At 39.1% G+C, this 25,156-nt stretch overlaps 2 protein-coding genes and 1 pseudogene across 2 annotated transcripts; all 3 read left to right on the forward strand.

The window, feature by feature from the left end:
- The first annotated feature begins 468 nt into the window (after positions 1 to 468).
- On the forward strand, positions 469 to 5,543 carry LOC116118109 (DNA polymerase III PolC-type-like). The gene is made up of 3 exons (XM_031404080.1): positions 469 to 867; positions 3,165 to 3,289; positions 5,447 to 5,543. The coding sequence occupies exons 1-3, from the start codon at positions 505 to 507 to the stop codon at positions 5,541 to 5,543; spliced, it is 585 nt and encodes a 194-aa protein (XP_031259940.1). The 5' UTR covers positions 469 to 504.
- Positions 5,544 to 7,725: 2,182 nt separating this feature from the next.
- On the forward strand, positions 7,726 to 8,799 carry LOC116118110 (zinc finger BED domain-containing protein RICESLEEPER 2-like). Its single transcript, XM_031404081.1, has 2 exons — positions 7,726 to 8,631; positions 8,725 to 8,799. Exons 1-2 carry the CDS (start codon positions 7,726 to 7,728, stop codon positions 8,797 to 8,799), a joined length of 981 nt encoding a protein of 326 aa, XP_031259941.1.
- Positions 8,800 to 18,197: 9,398 nt separating this feature from the next.
- LOC116118111 lies at positions 18,198 to 20,110 on the forward strand (annotated as a pseudogene).
- The last annotated feature ends 5,046 nt before the right edge of the window (positions 20,111 to 25,156 follow it).

A 25,156-nucleotide genomic window follows, 5' to 3' on the forward strand; every position in this document is an offset into this window, starting at 1 on the left:
AGTGGATTAATGTAAATTAATTTTAAAATAAGGGCATTATTGTCAAAAAAATTTGTTAATAAAAGATAAAATTATAATAAAAATAAAATAATCAAGTAATCTTACAATACCTAAGAAAATAGAGGTAACAACCTCCAATATTATCAACAGTAATTATTATTATATTAAAAAATTATTAAAATTTTATATTACTTGACAATCAAATATGTTAATAAAGTGATAATCAAGTAATATAGAATCATATTATTTGTATTATCTCGATCCAAACGCCCCAAATTGTATTATGTATAATCTCGATCCAAACGTTAAAAAAATAAAAAATAATAGATGGGAGAGGGAGAGGACAAGAGATGGCAGAAAGCATAAAATGGGGAGGATACCTGTGACAAATGGTTTGGCGTTTAGAACGAAAGAAAGACCAGTCTTCCCTCCTCTGTACTCTCTCTCCGTAACCTGTATTCTACCCTATTCCTCTTTAATCTCTCTCTTCACAAACCTATAGCCATGACTGGTGATGCTTTTCTTCTTCACCCAACCCCAACCATCACCTCCAATTCCAATTCCACTAACCCCAAGAAACCCAAAGACAAAAAGAAGAAGAAGAAGAAGCGTGGTGGCAGCAAGAAGAAGATGACTGCTGAGCAGAGTCTCGCTTTCAAATCTGTAACTGAATGGGTGTATTTGGACCAACACCTCAACACTAACAATTCCTCCTCTGCTTCTTCTTTTATTGTCGATGATTTTGGTGTACAAAAGAGTCTTGGAAGAGGAGTGGAGAAAGTGATGTTTGAATTGCATTCACATTCCAAGTTTAGTGATGGATTCTTGTCGCCTTCCAAGCTTGTTGAGAGAGCTCATGGCAATGGGGTCAGTCATTCAAATTCCACTTATATATATAACTTTTTGAGGGGATTGCTCTAATGGGTTTTGTTTGTTTTGATTGATAGTTTGAAATGAGTGACTTTTTTACTTTATTTTTTATTTGAAAAGTGTTCCTTTCTTATTCTATGCTTCAAATATTTAGTTTTTTTTTTTTTTTTTAAATGTCGGAATACTTATTTATTTATTAAGAATGATTCTGTAATTTTGTTATGAATAAACATTATTTTTCTGCTTCTTACTGGTGAATTCTTGTGAGATTTTTTTTCTTTTTTCTTTTTATTTTAGGAATCTTGTGGTTCTTCCTTTGAATGGACATTTATGCTTTTCTAACCAACTGCTTTTGTTTGTCTGATTCTTTGAGTTCTCATTTACATATATCATATTTGTTCTGTTTCATCGGTAGAGTTATTGCTTGTGAACTTGAGTATTTTGTGCTCTTTGTTATTATTCTTTACCTAAGTTTCTTTCACGATTCAAGTTACTACAACATTTTAAAAGGCAAAGGGTGTAGATCTAAGGAAAATTATTTATGCTTTTTAAGGCTTAATTTTGTAGACAAAACAATTGTTCTCATGAAGCTGTATGTGGTCTGTGAAAGCAATTCGGCTTTGTGTTGTATAATGAAGAGGAGTACAATAATACTTGCGGTGGAATAAAGACGTAGGTAATGCTAATGGAAACAATATTTGGTTGAATGACAAGGTTCGACAATGGAGCTAGGGCGTTGCTGATGGATAGAGGACACTTATTTTTTCATATTACAATCCCATGCAGGATGTCTGAAGTTTTTGTGCAGGACCATTTTACTTGTGAGTTTTTTGCATAAATACTTATAGATATACCTATCTTTTGAAAACTTAGAGAAGGAAAAGTAGTAAAGCAGAAAAAGGAGATATTCTCTCAAGATGTAGAAGAGAAGGAAAATGATAGACAAGAAATAACCTTTTAAATATAGCATTTTCAGACTAAAGCTCATTTTCTTTGTAAGTTAGCCTTCTGTTTGATTCAGAAGAAGAGATCTTTTCTTGCTCAGTACTATCTCCTCTCCTCTGTTTCCACTGCTAACACAAGAAGTGGTTGGGCTGGATTTTTTTTTTCTTTTGGCCTGAAAAATATGCCAGTAGTTGTCATTCTGAGTTATTATTATGCTGCCTAGCTCGTTCGGAGTTATTAGGTAAATAAAGAGCAGATTTAAAACATAAAACTTCTATTTTCTTTCTACCTTATAACTCGATTGAAACCTTTTGATAAGTCAGAGGGATGTACAATATTATATTTATTTTGCTCTGCTGGTTTTATTTATTGTAGATTGATTTTTTTTTTTTAATTATTTTTAACTCTTGTTACTTATACCATTTCACATCATGACATCCGAAATTTATATGGCCAAGCTATTTTAGGAAACAGACATTATTAAGATATTGTGAGGTATTTTGATGATATGATTTACTAAAACATCAATTATATGAATTATCATTTTTTTTTATGGTATAAATTTCATAAATTATATAATATAATAATCATAATCAGTGTAAACCAACAACTTTTTTTTTTTTAAAATTTTGTTCATCGTAAACATTTAAATAATGTATATTCTGATAACCCTCCATTAAAACTGTAGACTAGTGTTCTACTATTAATGTCCTCATAAGATATTTTAGCACATGAATTTGTTTTTACATCTGTTTTGTGCAGAATTATGTTGCTTCATGTTATTTTATTTAACTAATATCCTTTCTGAGGTTGCTTGGTAAAGTTTATGCAATTTCATGATTGTGAGCTTGTTGGTTATGAATGTTTTAACTGGCAATGCTTGCTATTGTCTCTATTAAGGCAAGAATGATAAAGAATTTTCTTATGTTTCATCATAGGTGTATGTTACTGGTTGAACAGGCTATTATTTGATGACCTATCATTCATAGAGAATATCTAGATTTAATCTATTTCTTTCTGACAGCATTAGACCAAAATGATTATTTTAAATGAAACTTGAGTTTTTATATCTTCCCTACAGGTGAAGAAATGCAACCTATAAATTACTTCAATTTTTTCAACTGGCATGACCAATTTCAAGTTTTTTGTGTCCTTGATTATTATGTTCAAGTGTGGCATGGTTACAACTTTCTAAAAATCATCTACTTGGTTATTAATGTCCATCTTTATCTCAAGTTTTTGTGCTTTTCTGATTTCTCTAAGTAGATTGGATAGGAAAATATTTTTACATTTTGATTATTATTACTTTTGTAATTAGGAATTTAATTAGTACAGTGTGTTCAGAACAGGTGAAAGTTCTAGCTCTGACAGATCATGACACACTGTCTGGTATACCTGAGGCCATTGAAGCAGCTCGCCGTTTCGGGATCAAGATTATCCCAGGCGTTGAAATCAGCACAATTTTCTCTCCAAGGTTCTNAAGCTAGTTTACCCGCCCCCATCCTCGACCCCCAAATTTTGAGGATGGGAAGGGTTTTGGGACTATGTTTGGTGTCTCGAGGCAGCATAGAGAAACTACTACTCGGAAATTGCCAACCATACGTAGGTCAGACCTTGTGCACAAGTTCATTCAAAATCAAGTTTTTATGATGGTCAGATCAAAATCGGTTTAAGAAATGATCAACCTGATTTTTTGGGTCAGGTGGCAGGTCAAGTGATAAGATCTTGAACTCGACCTAACAACCGATTTTCTTTTTTTTTTTTTTAAAAAAAAAAACTTTATTTTTCATCATTGTATTGGGTGAAGTAAACAACTTAAAGTATACCTTCCCACACTAGATTGTTGTCATATAAGCCACAAGTTACTCCTTTTCTCAACCCTAGGTAGGGCTGGTTAACGAACTGAGCCGCTCGCAAGCCGGCTCGGCCTAACGGCTCGGTTCGTCTGAAATGAGCCGGCTCGACTCAGCTCGTGAGACAAAACGAGCCGAGTTCGAGCCATACAAGGTTCAGCTCGTCAGGCTCGCGAGCCGCGCCTAGCTCGAAAAAATGGGGGGTTTTTTGAGAATTTTTAAAACATTGGGATTTAATAAAATAATGCAAACAAGTTTTGAAAAATAACAAACTAGCGCTCGTTATTAAAATTCCCAAATCGCGAAAAATCCGTCACAGTCAAACCCTTGCTGTAAAATTTGAATCAAACTCCTTCCAAAGTGTTGATTTTCGGCCAGATCTTGTTCATCTTCATTAGCTTCGCCAGATCTTTGCCGGATATTGTTCATCTTCGCCGGATCGTCAGTTCATCATCTCATCATCGTCAGATCTGAAGTGGATTTCGTCAGTTCGTCATCATCTTCGTCGGATATCGTCGGTTCATCATCTCGTCATCGTCAGATCTGAAGTGGACATCGTCGGTTCATCATCTGCTATGGTCGATTGGGATTTAATTGTTTGTTTGGGGTTTGGGGTTTAAGATGATTTTAGTCAAATTTTAACTTGTTTTTCGTGAATTGTTCGTCTGTAACAAGGGGCTTTTTCCGATGAAAGAATTGAGGAAGAGCAGTCTGTGAAGAGTAGTGTCGTGGTGGTGTTGCTGTGAAACCCATACAAGGTTAATGCTTGTGTACTATATGTGAAGAGCAGTGCCGCGTATGGGTCTGTTTGACTGTTTATTGAAATTGCTTTACTGACATTCAAATTGTTTGTGAATTGTGATTGTGGTTGTGTTGGGACAAAATTTCAATTGCAGTTTGTTAATGGTTGACTGGTTGTTATTTAATTGTTGTGGTTTGTAGGAATGTGGTTATGGCGTTTTGCATTTGGTGGTGGGGGCTGGCCGACATGTAGTTTTTAAATTTGTTTGTGGCTTGTTGTGGGAATGTGGTCCTGCATCTGGTGGTGGGGACTGGGGGATNTCGGCTCGGCTCGAGTCCGGCTCGTTAACGGCTCGGTTCGTTTTATTACGAGCCGGCTCGACTCGGCTCGTGAGACAAAACGAGCCGAGTTCGAGCCATACAAGGCTCAACTTGTCAGGCTCACGAGCCGGGCCTGGCTCGAAATAGCGGGAGGTTTTTTGAGATTTTGTAAACTATTGAGATTTAATTGAAATTTGAAACTAACGCAAACAAGTTTTAAAAAATAACAAAATAGCCCCCTTTATTAAAATCCCCAAATCGCGAAAAATCTTCACCAATAGAACCATGGCCGTAAAATTTGAATCAAATCCTCCCAAAGTAACGATTTTGGCTAGATCTTTTTCATCGTCGTCAGCTTCGCAGGATCTTTGTGGGATATAGTTCATCTTCGTCAGACTGTCGGCAGCCGTTGGATCATCTTCATCGTCGTCAGCCGTTGGATCTTCGTCATCGTCGTCAACCATTGGATCTTCATCATCGTTATTGGATCTTCGTCAGAACTTCGTCTTCTTCGTACGAGGTTCATCAAATCTGAATCGTCTTCGTCAGAGTTGATGTTTCTTCGTCGGTTCGTCATCATCTTCGTCAGATTTTCTTCGGGCTTTAATTAGTGAGTAGGGGGTTTCTTCATCATCTACTATTGTCGTTTGTTTGGGGTTTCTTCAATTTTTGTCAGATTTTAACTTGTTTTTTCATGAATTGTTTGTTTGTAACAGGGGGCTTTTTTCGGTGAAAGAATTCAGGAAGAGCAGACTGAAATTGCTTTACTGGTGCCTGGTGGTTGACTGTGGTGGTGACGTGGTGTTGCTGTGAAACCCACACAAGGTTAATGTTTGTGTACTATCCGTGAAGAGTAGTGCCGTGTATTGTTTATTTAAATTGTTTTACTGAAATTGAAATTGTTTGTGAATTGAGATTGTGGTTGTGTTGGGACAAAATTTCAATTACAAAGGAGTTTGTTAATGGTTGACAGGTTGTTATTTATAAATTTGTTTGTGGGAATTTGGTTATGGGGTTTTGCATTTGGTGGTGGGGACTGGCCGACTAGTAGTTATAAATATGTTTGTGGCTTGTTGTGGGAATGTGGTCCTGCATCTAGTGGTGGGGACTGGGGGATTTAAATATTTGTTTCTGGCTTGTGGGAATGTGTTGGTGTGGGGTAAAGAAAGAAGAGTCAGTGCCTTAAAGATGACATTTATGAAGGCATAGAAAATAGAATATTACACAACATGATGTAAACTTTGTTTCTTTCATTTGAACTCTCTGAAATGTTCATTATTCCAATTAATTATAGAGGGTTAATAACAAATTAGCAGTGCTAACCCTCACATGGCTACCTCATTCTTTATAGCTCTAAAAAGAAAGTATACTCTTCTGTCCATGGAGAAAATCTGAGTCAAAGAATAAAAATTAAGTGTCTGATAAGCATGTGCAATGAGTTGTCCCTAGTGCATTTTAGCCACAAGTTTATTTATAACAATGGGTGTTGGGCGAAGAAAACATTAATAGAATAGCCTTGTCACAATCAACAAGCACATGGATACTTAATAATCTTTCATTTTGATTGTACAGAAGGAATATGCAAGCCCTCTCTTGATTAATGGAAATGATAGGAAGAAATACCAACTTTTTTGTATTATAATTGAAATGCTTGACCATATTATTTGTTACCTTGTCTTATATTTTAACCTTTTCAATACCCACCAGCTTGTCAAAGCTTTATAAAATAACATGAACCCAATATGCATGGCAGCACATAGTCCAAGACCAAGGCCCCATACTGAAGTCTGATTCTCATCTCTCATGCATGCACACAAGTGTTGTGCGGCCACATTGCTCAATCAAATTCAAACTTTATTTTGTTAAAGCCAAAAGGGGTAGCAAATTTTCTGCACTGATTGGAAAAAGAAGTGAATGGATTGGACATTAAAGAAAATAAAGCATTATGTACCCTTCCAATTTATTTACATAAATGAAGTTTATATATGCAACTTTAATGAATTCAAAATAGAACATGTGAGTTGCAAATGAAAGTGAGACAAATTTCAAAATATAACATGTGAAACTTAATCAAACATGATACAAAACTAATATCTCTAATTAAAGAATAAATGAATGTTGGGATGTATTGGTGACAATTAATATTGGTGTGCAATGTATAATGTATTGGTTTGATGTGTGTGCAATGTAATAGTTTGACATTATTTCATATTGGTTTTGCATTAAATTGTTGATTTTTTTTTTTTTTCGATTTATAGGTTTGTAAATGGAGGGTAATTCCTTAAGTACCCCTGCAATACACAATACAATTACCGATACACCTGGTATTAGTAGCCCGGATAATGGTGATGAAAATCAAAATCCAATTCAGAAGCAAAAAAGAGCAAAGACTTCAGTGGCATGGTCGGAGTTCAAGGAAGTGGTATATGAAAGTGAGAAGACCAAATTGAAGACTTTGTTGAAGACTGTGACAAAAATCAGTTTGACTACAAACTTATGGAATTCAGGGAATCAAAAGATGGAGTATATGGTGTTGACCGGGCATTGGATAGATAGTACTTGGAGGCTTAATAGACGTATCCTCAACTTTGTTCGTCTACCTCCTCCCCGGACTGGTATTGAGATTGAAAAAGACATTTTCAAGTGCCTAATGGGATGGGGAATTGAAAATAAGGTATATACTATTTCTGTGGATAATGCTTTAAGTAATGATGTTGCGATTAAGGTTTTGAAGGAAAATTTTGAAGTTTCGGGGAAACTCCTTTGTGGAGGTAAACTGTTTCATGTGAGATGCTGCGCACACATCTTGAACCTGATTGTTCAAGATGGACTTCATCAAATTAGGCACATCATTGATGACATCTATGAGAGTGTGTTGTATATCAACAGTTCAGAAAGCAGACTCAAGGTATTTTCTGAGATTGTTCAACAACTTAAATTGCCGTATCAGAAACTTATTCTTTATTGTAAAACAAGATGAAATTCTACCTATGAAATGTTGGCAACGTCAATTAAGTTCAAAAAGGTTTTTCCAAGAGTGAAAGAAAGGGATATCAATTATCATAATAATCCGAGTGACGAGGATTGGGAGAAAGTGGAGAAAGTTTGTGAAGTTTTGAAAGTATTCAGTGGTTCAACCAAACTCATTTCAGGAAGTGATTATCCGACATCTAATTTATTCTTGAAGAAGATGTGTGCAATGAAATGTATGTTGGATAGTAAAAGTGAATCTAAAGATGATTTTATTAGAGTAATGGTTAGGAAAATGAAGCATAAGTTTGATAAATATTGGGGGGAATGTAATGTGTTGATGTCTGTGGCTGCTGTATTGGATTCTCGGTTGAAAATGAGGGTTATTCAGTGGGCATTCCCTAAGATGTATTCTGAGGCAGAAGGACGGACAAATATGGTGACGGTCTGGGATGTATTGTATGAGTTATATGGGGAGTATGTTCAAGCTAACCAAGGTGTGACTATCGCCCGTGCTTCTACATCACAAGGGGATGGACATGGAGCCATTGATGAGGTGGCTATGGTTGAGGGAGCCAAGGCCTGTGATGATTTTAGCACTTTTCTGGACATGGTTGAAACTGTTAAGCCTAGTCAGTCTGAGTTGGACTGTTATTTGGGAGAGGGATGCCATAAGTGTGTGGGGGATCATGACTCATTCGATGCCTTACAGTGGTGGAAGGCAAATTCAACCAATTTTCCTATATTGTCTAGGATGGCTCGAGAGATACTAGCCATCCCGATTACTACGGTTGCTTCAGAGTCTGCATTCAGTGCTGGGAGCAGGGTTATTGATAGTTACCGAGCTTCTTTGTCACTAGCTATGGTGGAGATGTTGTTATGTGGATGTGACTGGTGTCGCACTTTGAATGGATTGAAGAAAGGGTGCAAAGTAAGTTCCATTGCTTACATGTTTTGTTTAATTCTATATTTAAAATAACTTTATTCTAACCTATAGATTATTTTTATCTATTTTTCATCTTAGAAAGAGGAGGATGAAAATCACTTGGAGATTCAGCTTCCTGTTCTATCAGGTGATGGGAGTCAGCAGATTGCTTGATTCACTCGTGAGTTATTGGCTGTGGCAGTAGGATTCTGCAGGTCAATATTTATTACTTTTGTGTTGAGGTTTGCATTTTCATCTTTATGGTTTATATAAAATGACAATTATACTTAATATGTTTCACATTAATTTGTTTGTAGGAGGAGTGGGGCTACAATAGACATACAGCCAATTATCTTTTGCTATTATATATATTTTTTGATGGATGGGGATGTCACTTCATGTATAGTTATTCTAATCCCCTATTTTGTTTTTGTGAAAACTTTATTAAGTCAAGTGAACTAAACAAAAATTATTTAGTTCACTTAACTTAATTTGTGGTACATATAGTATGTTAAATGATAAATTGTTAATAGCAGTAGCATTTCATTTAATATTGATTTTAGGTAGGTTTAACTGTTGGGTGATGTATGAGGACCTGAGAAAACATGCAGACAATCAGATTTAGACCTACGTGCTGCCCAGCAAATTAAAAAACAATAAATGAAAAGTGAAAAATAAATGAATCAATTTGACAAAAATAAATCAGTTTGACAAAATAAATGAAAAGTGGAAAATTTAACAAAATGCATCAGACATTAGTGATTCTTCCTCTGCCAGCAAATTAATGAAAAGTTAAATTATAATTTTTCAATTTTAAGCCCTTCTAAATTCGCCTGCCATATTTAAATATTTTAAACTAGATTTTCTCATTTTCAATTTTGAACATTGATTCAGCTTCAAAGTGAAATTATGATTTGCATTTATTTGAATTTAAGACAATCAAACATTCAGACGGCAGCCCAACGAATTTTTGTAAAAAAAATTGAATTAAAAACAAAAAAAATTAGTTTATTTGGAGATGGCTCGCGAGTCGGCTCGAACTCGGCTCGATTAGCCGGCTCGAAATATGCAAAATTTATTACCGAGCCGAGCCATGCCATATAATTTCTGGCTTAGCTCGGCTCGTTTAATCTTCTTCTCTCACGAGCTGAGCTCGTTAAGTCGAAAACTCGACTCGGCTCGGCTCGATAACACCCCTAGAGAAGGGTAATAGCCCAGGCCATGCGCATTGTACCCCGTCGAAGGAAAGGTAAGCAAGTGGCGAATAGCGGGCCTAAGGGCTCTAAAGGGCCGACAAACACCGACCACGTCTTGAGTAGAATACCTGTGGTGTTGAGGCTCGGTGAAAGGTAGCATCCCTAGCCGTTCCATGCCACGTCACATGAGCACTCACGTAAAAGTACTAGGCGGGGCGATTCTCATCACCGCCAAAAAAACGATCCTGATCGTCATTGTGCGAGAGGTTCCCACACTTCGCGGGGCAGTTCGTACCACCGCGGAGGTCGTGAAAATTCCCCGTACAGTTCATCGCCATCACACGACTTTAGCAAGCTTGTGTCAAGGGTGGTCAGAACTACTGACCGAGGCAAAAAGGAATCTGACCTCTGAACTTTCCTCAACCGCAATCACGAGGGTCGAACTCGCATGGGGGAAAGCAATCCCCAGATAGTTCTACTGCCTCAGATTAAGGAGCTGCAGTGGGCTCTAGATCAGCTAAAAGCTCAGCAAAATGAGCAAAGGCAGGTCATAGCAGCGTCTCCCTTTTCTCCGGTAGTATTAGCCGCCTCTCTTCCATCAAGATTTAGAATGCCCGATATGCGGGCGTTCGATGGAAATTCTGATCCGCAGGATCACTTGTATGAATTCAACGACCTGATAAAGCTTCATCAGGTTTCAGATTTGGCAAAGTGTCATTTTTTGGCAGTAACCCTAACCTCTCATGCCAAACGGTGGTTCAGGTCGCTCCTAGCGGGATCGATCAGCTCATAGCCTTAGATGAGCACGATGTTCCTAAGACACTTCCAAGCGAACCGAAAATTCTTAATGCCTTTAAGCTACCTCAGCAACATAAGTCAAGAGAGGGATGAATCCCTCTAGTCTTACATCAACCGATTCGAGAAATAACTTAATAAGGTAGCTCACACTCCCGAAGAGTCTGTTTGGACTCTTATCATAGCAGGAGTTCGCCCACAGACCGACCTGTGGAAAGAGCTATAGGCTGAGGATGATGTTTCCCTCACCCGCTTCTACAACTTTGCGGAGAAATACCTTCGTATTTAAAACTCCGTAGCAGCGCTCCACTGCCGCGACCCCGGCGCTTCAGGTAGTGCGCCTAGTCGGGGGAAAAGTAGGAGAGTTGATCGTAGATGGGTTAATAACGATCAACGAAAAGGAAAGAAACCATGGTTCGAGCCCAAAAAGTCTTATGCTCCAGTTCCTCGTCACAATCGCGATAGGAATCAGTATACGCCTTTGAATGCGTCTGTATCGACTATTCTTGACAAGTCAGAAGAAGCCGGCCTCCTCGGAGAGCCTGAGCCCATGAAAAATCCCCCATCAGCCAAAAATGGCAAAAAATACTGTCGTTTCCATCGGGACAATGGGCATCACACCGATGAGTGCTGAGCTCTCAAACAGGTAATCGAAGATCTCATCAAGCAGGGGCATTTCAAAGAGTATATTGATGACTCCACTCTTGTGTAGGAGAAAAATCAAGGGGAACCAGGAAAGAAGCGTCGTGATTACTAGGGTATCTATAGCGTCGGAATGATCTTTGGGGGGCCGCACCTCATAGGGAACTCGCGAGGTGCCTAGGAAAGATATGCTCATGTAACCCATCACGATCCTATCAGTGTGATGAACACGATGCGGCGACCACCAAAGGTTCGCAAGGAGGAGGAAATTACCTTCTCTGAAAAAGACATAGTTCGATTGCATCATCCCCACGATGACGCTCTCGTGATCACGCCCCTAATAGGGTGCTTCAACATTCACAGAATATTGGTGGACAACGGAAGTGCTGTGAACATCCTGTTCTAGACAGCTTTCGAGAGAATGAATTTGGACAAGGCTGAACTGAAGCTGGCCTCGATCACCTATACGGTTTTACAAGGGACCATCTGATCCCCAAAGGAACGATCTCGCTTCTAGTCACGCTGGGTGACTCTGACGAGGTGACCAAGGTAACTGAATTCTTAGTAGTGGATTGCCCATCTGTTTTTAATGGTATCCTAGGGCGACCTCTGCTGAGAAACTTCTAGGTGGTCACTTTGATAGACCATCTCAGGATAAAGTTCCCTACCTCGACGGGGATAGGGGAAGTTAGTAGATCTCAGCGTGTATCTCGCGACTGTTATGTAAGGGTAGTGCAGATGGCGTGCAAGGGGAAAGGCATCTCGTGCGGCATTTCCCGACAGGCAATGGCGATCAGCAGGATCGAGTCGTAGCCTAGCCCAGCTGAGGATAATATGGATCCTCGTATTCAAGAATGCCCTTCCAGTGGGCCAGTTGAGGATTTGTTTGAAGTACCGGTCGACCAGAGCGAGTCGAACAGAGTGTTAAAGATTAGGAGCAATTTCAACCCCCAGCTCGCCGCCGAATCGACTAGCTTCCTCAAAGAGAATATCGATGTGTTCACATGGTCATATGCAGATATGGTCGGGATAAGCCCGAATATTATTTGCCATGCATTGAACATCGACAGTGAAACCAAGCCGGTTTGCCAAAAGAGAAGAGTGATGGATCTGGAGCGATATGCTACCTTGAAACTTGAGGTAGATAATCTCCTTCGGAATGGATCCATCCGAGAAGCACTCTATCCAAGAAGCACTCTATCCGAGCTAGGTTGCCAACTCGGTTCTAGTAAAGAAGCCCAACGGTAAATGGCTGACCTGCGTCGACTTCACCGACCTCAACAAAGTATGCCTAAAAGATAGTTTTTCCCTACCCAGGATCAACCAGCTCGTGGACGTCACCTCTGGGCACAAGCAGCCGAGTTTTATGGACGCGTACTCGGGATACAATCAACTTTCGATGTATGCATTGGACGAAGACTATACATCTTTTGTTACAGATCGGGGGCTGTATTGCTACAAAGTTATGCCTTTTGGCCTCAAGAACGCTGGTGCAACTTACTAGTGGCTAGTTAACCGAATGTTCTCTGAGCAGATTAGGAAATCGATGGAGGTTTATGTAGATGACATGCTGGTCAAGGCACATGTTGCTTTAGATCACATAGTGCATCTCGCTAAGATGTTCGACATCCTCCAGAAATACAGAATGAAGCTAAACCCTCTCAAGTGCTCATTCAGAGTATCCTCGAAAAAATTCTTGGGATACATGGTTAACCAAAGGGGAATAGAGATCAACCCCGAGAAAATCCAAGCTCTCCTTGATATGAAAAGCCCGACCAACAAAAAGCAGGTTATGAGCCTTAATGGGCGAACAGCGACACTCAGTCGCTTCATATCGAGGGCAACAGATCGTTGCTTGCCGTTCTTCAATATACTAAGGGCCAACAAGAAGTTTGAGTGGACTCCTGAGTGCGAACAGGCGTTCCAGAGTATTAAAGAACACTTCGGGAAGCCACCTCTTATGTCCAAACCTCTCCCGCAAGAGATCCTCCTCCTGTATCTATCCGTCTCTCAGTTTACAGTCAGTGCAGCCTTATTTTGGGAAGAGAACAGGGTCCAATGGCCAGTGTATTACGCGAGCAAGTGTCTGTTGGATGCCGAGATGTGGTATCCGGAAATGGAACGATTAGCTTGTGCACTGCTAATTGCTTCTAGAAAGTTGCAACCTTATTTCCACACCCATATGATCCATGTAATGACCAATTACCACTCAGGTAGGTCCTCCAAAAACCAGAGGCATCAGGTAAATTACTTAAATGGGCCATAGAATTAAGTCATTTTGATCTGAAGTACAGGCCGAAGGCAACCATCAAATGGCAGACCGTTGTCGACTTCATATCAGAATTCTCATATCATCCGACGAATGAGTCGGAGTAACAGCCCAGCCAAGTCATTCGGGAAACTGCCTAAAATCCATCGACCTAGAGCTTCTACATTGATGGATCATTGAACAGAAAAATGGTCGAGGCAGGTCTTCTCCTTTTGAGTCCTGAAGGGACTCGCATTCATGGCATTCTCTGGTTTGGTTTTAAGGCGACCAATAATGAGGCCGAGTATGAAGCTCTGCTCGCTAGACTACGGTTGGCCAGAGAAATGAGTTCAACTGTGATCAGTATCCATAGCGACTCCATGCTGGTCGTTAACTAGATTTTGGGGGAGTACCAGGCCAAGGAAGAAAACATGATTAGCTATCTGAAGAAAGCTAAGGCCGCACTCGAGCCGTTCAAGCACTTCATGATCACACAGATTCCTAGAGATAGCAACTCCGTGGCAGACGCCTTGGCAAGGATAGCCTTGTCATTGGATTCGGAAGCACCGGAAAGCATTCCTGTTCAATTTATCGAGACCCCCAGTATCAGCCCGATCGAACAGGCTATGAATGTAACAGAATCAGTCTCCTAGATGACCCCTATAATTCAGTATCTCAGAGATGAGATCTTGCCCAACGACAAGGTCGAGGCAAGGACCCTACGAACAAGATCTGCTCATTACACCCTCATCGGAGACTAGCTGTATAGGCGAGGGTTTAGCGCCCCTCTCCTCCGATGTGTAACCAACGAAGAAGCAGATTACATCATGAGGGAGATACATGAAAGGATCTGTGGTAATCACATTGTCGCACGATCTCCCGCCAACAAAGTTGTTCATCAAGGGTACTATTGGCCTCTAATCCAAGAAGACACCTATAACTTTGTCAAAAGGTGTGACAAGTGCTAACGGTTCGTAAACATACCGCGAGCTCCTTCCCACCAACTGATAACTATGACCAGCCCCTGGCCATTCTCCATGTAGGGAATTAATCTCATTGGTCCCATGCTAGTTGGTAAAGGGGGAGTCAAGTATGCCATGGTCGCGGTGGATTACTTCACTAAGTGGGTCGAAGCTGAACCGTTAGTCGGGATCACAACCAAAAAGCTCAAAGACTTCATCTTCAAAAATATTGTGTACTGCTATGGGATTCCTTATACTCTCATCTCAGATAATGGTAAACAGTTCGACAACGTGGAGTTCAAGCAGTTTTACGACGAGCTAGGTATTCATAAAAAGTTTGCGTCAGTCGCAAGACCGCAAGCAAATAGCCAAGTTGAAGCTGTCAACAAAACCATCAAGCACACTCTTAAGGCCAAACTTGGCGCAACCAAGGGGAATTAGGCTGACGACCTCCCCGAAGTCTTATGGGTATACAAGACAACTCTGAGAACCTCTACCTTATAAACCCCATTTTCGCTAGCATATGGCTGCGAAGTGATGATCCCTGTGCAGGTAGGAACCGATTCACTTCGGAAGGACCTGTACAATGAAGCCGACAATGAAGCGCTTATGAGCACAAGTCTGGACCTAGTTGAAGAACATCGTAACAAGGCTCAGCTAAGGAAAGCAACCTATCAGTAACGCGTGAAAAGGTTCTTTGACTCTAAGGTCAAAAGAAAAGACTTCCAGGTCGACGACCTTGTTTTTAAGGAAGTTCTTCTCGGTACTAGAGAACCAAGTGTGGGAGTTTTGGGACCGAACTGGGAAGGCCCATATCGCATCGCTAAAGTAATAAGACCGGGGACTTATCCTCTCAAAAGGTTGAATGGTTCCGAAGAACCCCGAGCTTGGAATGCTGAGCATCTCTGACTTTATTATCAATAATTCCGAACTCAATTATTTCCTTGTAAAGGTCGATTTTAATTTTTGCAATCTTTGTAATAGCAAGTGTACAATTATGATCATTTGTAATCATTTTCCCATATATACAATTTTGTTCGTATAAACTCGTACCAATATTATTGTAAACAGTTAGAATATGATCTCATATGTAAAGAATGCGAAAATTGTAAATACTCATGAAAGAATGTGAAAAGCAATATCTTTATTAATGAAAAGGGAGAGTACATAAGCATAAAGGGAGAAAACAAGAGAAGAGGATCACTGATCCTCTTCCCCAAGCTGGTCGTCGGCCACCTGGTCGGACGCGGGCTCCTCTGGAACGAACTCAGCCTGTTCCTTTTCTGGGTCGGGTCCCCAAGCTGCTTCCTCAGCTTCAGCCTATGCCATGGAAGCAAGCTCGTTTCGGTAATCGTTAGGGAGGTTGGACAGATCCATCTCAGGATTCCTCGAAAGAAAAAGAACTTCGTCTCATACGGTCTTACATTACTTGGGTAACTGTGTATCCTCGCTTCTATGGTAGGTCGCCTGGACAAGTAGTAGGAATCCTTGTCTTTGCTCTTTTTTAGAATATATGAGCAACTGAGCTCTACCGGCGGTTAGCTCGCCCAGCCTGTTCTTTTTAGAATATACGACACACGATGTACATGGCAACGACAATCATGTACGCGTTCGGCATGAGCTGCATTGGCGTGATCCCGAAATGATCCAGGACAGACCTGACAAAAGGGTGGAAAGGGATCAACCCTCCACCCTTGAAAATGTCCTCGGAGATCACGACCAACCCTCATGGCGGATACCGAGCTGTGTGTGTCCTATCGCGGAAGATCTACATGCTAATAGCGTACTGGTCTATCACCCTTTCAAGCTCTTCCTCGGTAAGTACCGAGAAGATCTCTGGAATGGGACCCGCAAGAGCATTCTGCATGGGCGAACTGGTCCCTTCCTCGACTTTGGTCATTGAGGGGTTCATTCTCCTACAGTTTGTAAAAGCAACAAGCAGGGAACCATTCAGCCCTCGTACACTATCTCGTACGATGACGTGGAGGAGAAAATAAATATTTCCTTCCTTAAACCCTAGAAAAACCCTAACAAAATACTTAAAGGGCCACCATCAATAGACCTGACCCAACGGAGGATATTTCATCTCTGATGAGCTACCAACGGATAGTCATCACATGTTGACTGTCGAAAGCAAAATCAAACCAAAAATAGGAAAAGGGAATCATTTTTACCTCTTGAAATGAGAAAAATTGGCTCTTCTGCTCCGAATATCAGACAAACACCACTCTAGAAGGCAAAGAACCAAGATTCACGAAAGTTTCTTGCTCTCTCTGAGAATCAAAGTACTGTGACTTTGCCTGGAAAGCTTGAAGCTTGGGGTTTATATAGCTGAGGAAGTGGCGTTTTGGTTTCCCGAAGTCAAACGATGTTTGGGCGAAAAATGCATTCGACGGTTGATCACGACCACGTGTCACGAATCAGCGAGGAAGAGTGACCGTCACACCTCAAGAAATCAGACCGTCATCCCCTTCCGTTGAAAACTTAAACGACGACACTTTTCCCCCCTCCAGATTTAATGCGCCCACGTCTGCATTTAATGCTCTGGTAGGGAATGTCGTTTCAGCATGGCTCGCATTTAATGCGCATGGCTGTCACTTATTGCACTCAAGACACGTCTGTTAGAGCAAAAGGTGTTTCATTTAATGTATCTGCTGCAAAAGCACAACGGATAACATCTGAAGAGGTCATTATGAAAAACACTTTTCGTTTTGTAAGTCGTGAGGCAACGTAGCTCTTCAACCTCGTCTCACGTTAGTTGCAAAGCGATGTGATTCTTCGACCTCGACAAATATTAGCCGCGAAGCAACGACTACTTATCCTTTTGAAGGCTGCTAACTGTAAACAGGTCGGAATCATCATTATAGCACTGGATACCCAAATCTAGGTCGCTGACTGTAAGGGCAAAGATCACCCCAGGTCGCATGTGAGGAGATGTCCTCTCGACCTCCTTCACAATTAAGTCACTTCAAATAGCATCTCTTCAAGCACATCAGATCAAGGCATTTGTAATTTCCAAGGTTCGATTCTCAAACCTTAAAAATTAGGGGACTTCTGTTATGCTTGGAAAAGTAGGGCTGACGTAAAGCCCAGTCAGCACAAGTGGTCAAGGTCTAGGCAGATCCTGCAACCATTCTGGCACGGCCACGTCGCGTGCTGGCGTGAGCAGCATGCTCCTGCCAGTGCAGCGGGTGCGCGCTAGACTGACAAAAGGCTGGAGGTCGTCCACATGTCCAATCCCTGCATAAAACAAGGAAACCACGCGAGTAGGTGAAGATCAGGATGTAAAGAAGGATTTGCACAGTACCTGACCCCTTTTTACGGATTCAGCAATCATTACCCTAATGTATCCCACTATAAATAGAGAGCTTCTCTTCCGTTTGTGGGATTCGCTCATTTTTTACTCTTGATTAGCTAATTTTGCTCTGTAATAGCTCTCTCTCTCTCCCTCATTTGTATTCTCAACACTCCAAAGTCAGCTTGCTAAGCCGCGACCTGATCCTTCAAATATAAATACAATATTATTGGACATAGGATTCGCTTGTTTAAGCATCCGAACCACTTTAAATATTGTCTTGCCACCATTTACATTCTCAATCCTCCATTCACGTGTGTCTTCTGGGCCAGCTCAGTATTTCACACGTGCGTTGAGTTGGTGTCAAAATCATGCATCAACATGGTTCAACAAAAAGTATCCGCAGTACTATCATTTATTCATCTTCATTTCTCATGGAGCTAGTCTTCCCTTCCTTTCCAATCCTACTAAGCTTTCTTCTCTTTTTCTTCATGGTCCTGAAAATAGGCAAAATATTCAAAACCAACCATGAAAATTCAAATCTCCCTCCAGGGCCATGGAAATTACCTCTTACTGGAAACTTGCACCAGCTCGCTTCTGTTGGGTCTCTTCCTCATCGTGCACTAAGAGACTTGGCCAAGAAATATGGCCCCTTTATGCACTTACAGCTTGGAGAAATTTCCACTGTTGTTGTTTCTTCACCAGAGTTCGCTGAACAAGTGATGAAAACTCATGACACTATATTTGCATCAAGGCCTTCCAATGAATTAACACGTATCATGTCTTATGATTATAATGATATAGCCTTTTTGCCATATGGCGAGTATTGGAGAAAACTAAGGAATATCTGTACGGTGGAGCTTTTAAGCACGAAACAAATCCAATCTTTCCGATGTGTAAGAGAAGAAGAGATGTCCAGTCTCATCAATTGGGTTGCTTCAAAAGCGTGATCAGTGATTAACCTCACCGAGAAATTTTTCTCAACATCCTATGCTATCACTTCAAAGACTGCTCTTGGCGGAAAAAGCAAAGATCATGATTTATTCATATCTGCTATCAAGGAAACTTTGAAGTTGATGGCAGGCTTTTATATCTCAGATCTGTTTCCTTCAATCAAATTGCTCCAATCGATCAGTGGAATCAATTAAAAAATGGAGGTGCTGCATCAAGAATCTGACAGAATACTTGAAAACGTTATCAAGGAACATAAGATGTCTGACAAGAGTGAAGTAAATAAAGATCTGGTTGATGTTCTCTTAGGATTTCAAGGGCGTCATGACCTTCAATTTTCCTTAACAACCGAGAACACCAAAGCCGTTATTTTTGTAAGTATTTTCACTTGTACAATGTTTTAGTGTATATTTAAAAAGCTGGGATCATATCAATTTTTGTAGAAAGGATCAAGATCAACCATAGGGTTCATGAAACAATTAATATATCATATATAATTTATATTAAAAGATACCTTTTATAATTCACTTTATAAGGTTTCAATTTTTGTACTATTTAGTGCTAAAACTATTTATATGCTCTCCTGAGGATGTATCTCAAATGGATAATCATGCACATAATTATGTTTTTTCACCTTAAAGTTTTATGGTGTTCATATAATACTTGAGCCGTCCTAATTAATGCAATAGTGTTAGGAGTCAGCATACACCTTTCCTTATATAAGGTGAAGTGATATTGTTAAGTCCCCCTTCATATATCATGCATGGTTTAACGTCCTTTTCAGGATGTTTTTGTTGGTGGCAGTGACACAGTTGCAACAACAATCGATTGGACTATGTCTGAGATGATAAAAAATCCAAGATTGATGAAAAAGGCGCAAGATGAGGTGAGGGAAGTCTTTAATAGAAAAGGAAAGATTGATGAAACAAGTATTAATGAAATGAAATTCTTGAAGCTTGCAATAAAAGAGACTCTGAGATTACATCCTCCCGCTCCTTTGTTAGCTCCAAAAGAATGTGGAGAGAGATGCGAAATTAATGGATTTAACATACCTGCCAAAACTAAAGTCATTGTTAACGCATGGGCGATTGGAAGGGACTCAAAATATTGGTCTGAACCCGAGAGCTTTAAACCAGAGAGGTTCCTTGATTGTGCTATTGACTATAAGGGAACTAATTTTAAATTCATCCCATTTGGAGCTAGAATGAGGATGTGCCTAGGATCTTCATATGCTCTAGCCAACATCGAGATTGCTCTTGTGATGTTGCTATACCAATTTGATTGGAAACTTCCTAATGGAATGAAGCATGAAGAATTACGCATGAACGAGGCACTTGGTATTACTGGTCGAAGAAAAGATTATATGTGCTTAATTCCCATTCCTTATCATCTTTAGCTTTGAATGAAAGTAATAAATAGTTGGTTGTTTATGATCATCTATTCGACAAATTCAAAATAATAGTAGGGCATGTTGTTTGGTCATATCTTGAAGTCTGAATATGACTTAATTTAAGTGATTTAAGACATTTTAGGTATTTATATTGTGTGGTTTTTTCAAATAAATTTATCTGTATCGTAAAAGCTATTTATTTACTTTTTAACTTGTATGAGTTGTATCGTTGTATCCTAATGAATAACACAAACCTTGCTTTGTGATTGTTAGTTTTTCCAAATGCTGACTGAGTATAAGTAACGACGAACCAGAAGAGAAGCTTTCTGAAGATCAAAGTAGCAGCAAGCAAGCACTATAGCACAGCAGTGTCTGATGAAGAACTGACAAATGTTGATAGTTTAAAATTCTGTTAAGTTCGGTAACGGCTCTTTTAATCAGCAACGTTAGGGAAATTGGTTAAAGTTAGATTTTGTTTTTCTCTCTAAAATCTACAATATTGTATAAATAAAAGAAAGAAATTTCTTCTTAAATGAGAAAGTTTTAATCCATAATAATAATAATAATTATTATTATTATTATATAAATTTAGGATCAATAAAATATAATTTAGAGTGTCATGAGGGCTAAAAATAAAATATCAATAAAATTCATAGTGAAAATGGTTTCAAGGAAGGTATGAAAGTTTATCATCCATTTTTTGTGTTTTATATTGATGTGTGTATTGGATTTAATCTAACACAACTTTGATTCAATGCTTAATACTAATTTATTTTATTATTATTTCATCATCTTCATTGTATAAAAAGTTTGTATATGAAATATTATTGTAATTTAAATTCATAACAAGTTATTGCCCATATTTGGGTTTATATATAACGAATACAGAAAATTAAAATTAAAATAATCTCTTAACACATGCAAATTTAAATTTGTTACTTCTGGAGTCCTTTGAGCATATTTATCACATTACTCAAAACCTAATGAGTGAAAATATTTTAATCTCGCTCTTGAACGGGAATGATTAAATAAAATTTAATGAACAAAAATTGAACGAGTGAAAATATTTTAATCTCATTCTTGAGCTGGAATGATTAAAAAAATTTAATGAACAAAAATTGAACACGAATCCAAGAACTAAATGAACTACTAGCCAATTGTTTCTAGATAAATATAAAGGCACAATTGAGCGACAGGTTCCAATAGCGTAAAAGACATGATACCACCCAAGCTTTTGCAAATCTCCAAACATATAAATATAATATACTCACCAATTTATTTGAACCAAATATTCCTAGTAATTTTTAAAGTAATCTATTTTTTCAGTAATACAACATCCTCTATAATAAAATATTATATGGTCCAATCGCACCCAAAATGTAAAGGAATATGTGATGATGTGACTTCTCATTTGCCACGGTGGAAGTGAGCCTTTATTTTTTTGGAGTCAAATAGGTGGTGCGATGTCGTTTTGGCTAAGCCCAAATACTTATTTTATTTTCAACTATCACACTTTTCAGCAACCTCTACTTCTCTCCTTTCTGTTTTGTTCGACGGCTCATGACCCAAAGAGAAAATTCCAGATTCGATTTCATCTTATGGTTATGGAGGAATCGAAGACAGGTGGATGACGATCAAGGAAGGGATCATGTATATTTAACACATGCTGATGCTGAAGAAAAAGGCAAATCTCATATTGGAGAAAACCTAGGGTTTTCGGATTTGGGTGTGTTGTTTCCTTATTGTAAACTTTTATCTTCTGATTTGATCATTACTCTGTATTGTGTTGGTTGATAATGGAATACCTTATTGTGAGCCTTGGAGAGTGGATGTAGGCTGTAAAGCCGAACCACTATAATTGTTGTGTCTTGTTTGTGCTTGGTTGATTTTTCTCTTCATTTGTTCATAGCTCTAGTTACTGGTCCTAAATTGATTACTGATATATTGAACAAGTAGAAGTCAGTAAACCCTAGAGTTCTAACAAATTGGTATCAGAGCTAGGTTGAACGTCCAGTAGGGTTTCACTAATTTAATCATGCCTAAATTCAGTTTTGGGTTTTCTTAACCGATTACTTTTCTATTGCTGTGTGTTTTTTGAATCTGTGAGAAAAACATGTCTACTAAGTTTGAGCTTGAAAAGTTTACAGGTGAAAACAATTTTGGATTATGGAAAATGAAGATGGAAGCACTGTTGGTCAAAGAGGGCTTGGCTTTAGCTTTGAAGGGAGAAGCCGAGTTACCTGACACCTTAACCACTACAGAACAACAAGATATGCTGAACAAGGCCAAAAGCTCACTGATCCTTGGCTTGGGAGATAAAGTACTCCGATAAGTCAAGAAGGAAAAGACTGTTGTAGAGATATGGAATAGGTTAGACTCTCTTTACCAGTCAAAGACTGTTCCTAATAGATTATTTCTAAAACAAAGTTTATTTGGGTTTAAGATGGACGAACAAAAATCACTAAAGGATAATAAGGATGACTTTCTTAAGATTATACAAGATTTAGAAAGTATCTCAGTTGAAATTGATGATGAGGATCAAGCTGTGATCCTATTAAATTCTTTACCCAAAACTTACTCAGATTTTGTAGAAACTTTGAAATATGGTAGACAGACTCTGAAACTAGAAGAAGGAGTAGAGGATATCTCAGCTAAGGACACTGAAAATAGGATTAGAGAAAGAAATGTGAGTGATGGTGAGGGCCTTGTAGTCAGAGGAAGATCTGAGAAGAAGAACTGGAAAAAGGGGGGCAGAATAGACATAGGTCAAAATCTAAAACTAGGAAATGGAAGTGTTTCTTCTGTCATAAGGAAAGTCACCTTAGGAGAGACTGTCCTAAGAGAAAGAAAAAGAAATATGAGAAAGAGGGTGATGGAGGTAGTGCAGGGGTAGTATCAGAGGGTTATGAGAGTTCAGAGGTCCTAGTTATTTTAGAAGGCAAGATTAATGATGAATGGATTTTAGACACTGGCTGCACCTATCATATGACACCTAATAGGGAGTGGTTTAGCTCGTTTCAACTTTTAGATGGTGGGAAAGTGATGATGGGGAATAGTGTTGTCTGTCATATTAAGGGAACAGGATCTGTTAAGTTGAATCTCCATACTGGATTAACTAAAACTCTTACTGATGTTAGATATATCCCTGACCTCAAAAGAAACCTTATCTCTCTTGGGACATTAGACTCTTTAGGTCTAAGCTATAAGGCTGCTAATGGGAGTCCTAGTGTTTTGAAAGGGTCTTTGATAGTTATGAAGGCTAAAAAGAAGAATGGTATGTATGTGTTGAAAGGTAAGACTGATAGTGGAGTGGCTGTTATTAGGTCAACTGAGGAGCTAGATACAACCACCTTGTGGCACCAGAGACTTTCCCATGTTAGTGAAAGAGGTCTATGAGAACTTAGTAAGCAAAACTTACTGTGTGGAGATAAAACAGGAAACCTGACATTCTATGAGTATTGTATATTTGGAAAAATGAGCAAAGTGAAATTTGGGACTGGACAACACCACTCAAACTCACCACTTGAGTATGTGCATTCTGATGTATGGCGCCCATCTAGGAATTATTCACTTGGAGGATATAGGTACTTTATCAGTCTTGTAGATGACTACTCTAGGTATGTTTGGATTTACTCCCTCAAAACCAAGGATGAAGCTTTTCCTAGATTTAGGGAATAGAAAACCATGGTTGAAAATCAAAGTGGAAAGAAACTAAAGAAGTTGAGAACTAACAATGGTTTAGAATTTGTCAATGAAGAGTTCAATAATTTCTGTAGAGTTCATGGGATAGTTAGTCATTAGACAGTGAGACACACTCCACAACAGAATGGTCTCTGTCAAAGGATGATGAACCTAAGACCTTCCAAGAAGCAGTTTCAGGATCTGAAAAATTAGAATGGAAGAGAGCCATTAAAGAAGAATTCGATTTTCTAATGAAGAATAATACATGGATTTTGGTTAATAAACCAAAAGATTGTAGAGTGGTCAAATGCAAATGGATTTTCAAAAGAAAACCAAGATAAATAGCTCAGGAAGCACTTAGGTACATGTTAGAGTAGATGCCCTAGAGCCAATATTATTGTAGAATTGACTCTTTGTAATAATGTTCATTAATCAATAGTAAAAGGCATTTTCTCCTATATCGCGTAAATCATTATTATTGCAATATGTATTGATATATGTCCTTATAATGGTAGAACCATGATGAGGGTATCAAGTGTTTCAAATCTTGATAGTGAGAATCATATGAGCACATATGGTGGCCATTCTAGAAACGTCTATAGCCTTAGTATTATTCTGAAGTAAAGGCACAGATAATACAGTAAGGCTATCATAGTGTTGAACGACCCTGTCGAAAGGCAGTGACTAATCTCACTTGTCAAGGTTGTTTGGTGACAACCTAGTGTAACACATGGGTGCTTGCTGTAGGTGGATATACCGCAGCAAGTTCACTAGACTGACCCACCAGAGGACTCCATATGGATGGTAACCCTAGTGTCTACGGAACAAATCTTCTAATGAATGGTGGTGCATGTGATTCTTAGACTTGAGATCACCGGAGCGCCTTATGCACTGATTGGTGCAATTTGATACTAGCCTAACGCAGTTCTATTCAAAGCTGTCAATACGGTGGTGATTGGCTGCATCAAGGAGTGTATCAAGACTATGGTGGATTGACAGAGGATTCATCACTCCCGGGTATGGGAGAAGTTATCTCACGGCGCAATTCAGTATATGACAATGACACCAAGACTGTGGCCATAGTGGGATTGAGTTGTTGCTCTATCCGGTTTATAATACAGGTCATTACTCTAAAAACTGAATACATAATATCGAGAGTAACCGAAGGTTGACACTATTTATATGCCTTTGTCTCGTCGAGATACAGTATGATGAAAGGATCGAATTATACGGTAACCATATCGTTGACAGGTAGCTACTTTGCTGAATCCGAATCTATCGGGTGGCCATGATGCCTTGCTATGACCAATCTTGGTCTGTGTATTAGTGAGACGATTAGTTGGTGTTAATCGCGATACTATACACTGCTGA

This window comes from Pistacia vera, unplaced genomic scaffold (genome assembly GCF_008641045.1).
Source record: "Pistacia vera cultivar Batoury unplaced genomic scaffold, PisVer_v2 Contig838, whole genome shotgun sequence".
In the NCBI taxonomy this organism is placed as follows: Eukaryota; Viridiplantae; Streptophyta; class Magnoliopsida; order Sapindales; family Anacardiaceae; genus Pistacia; species Pistacia vera.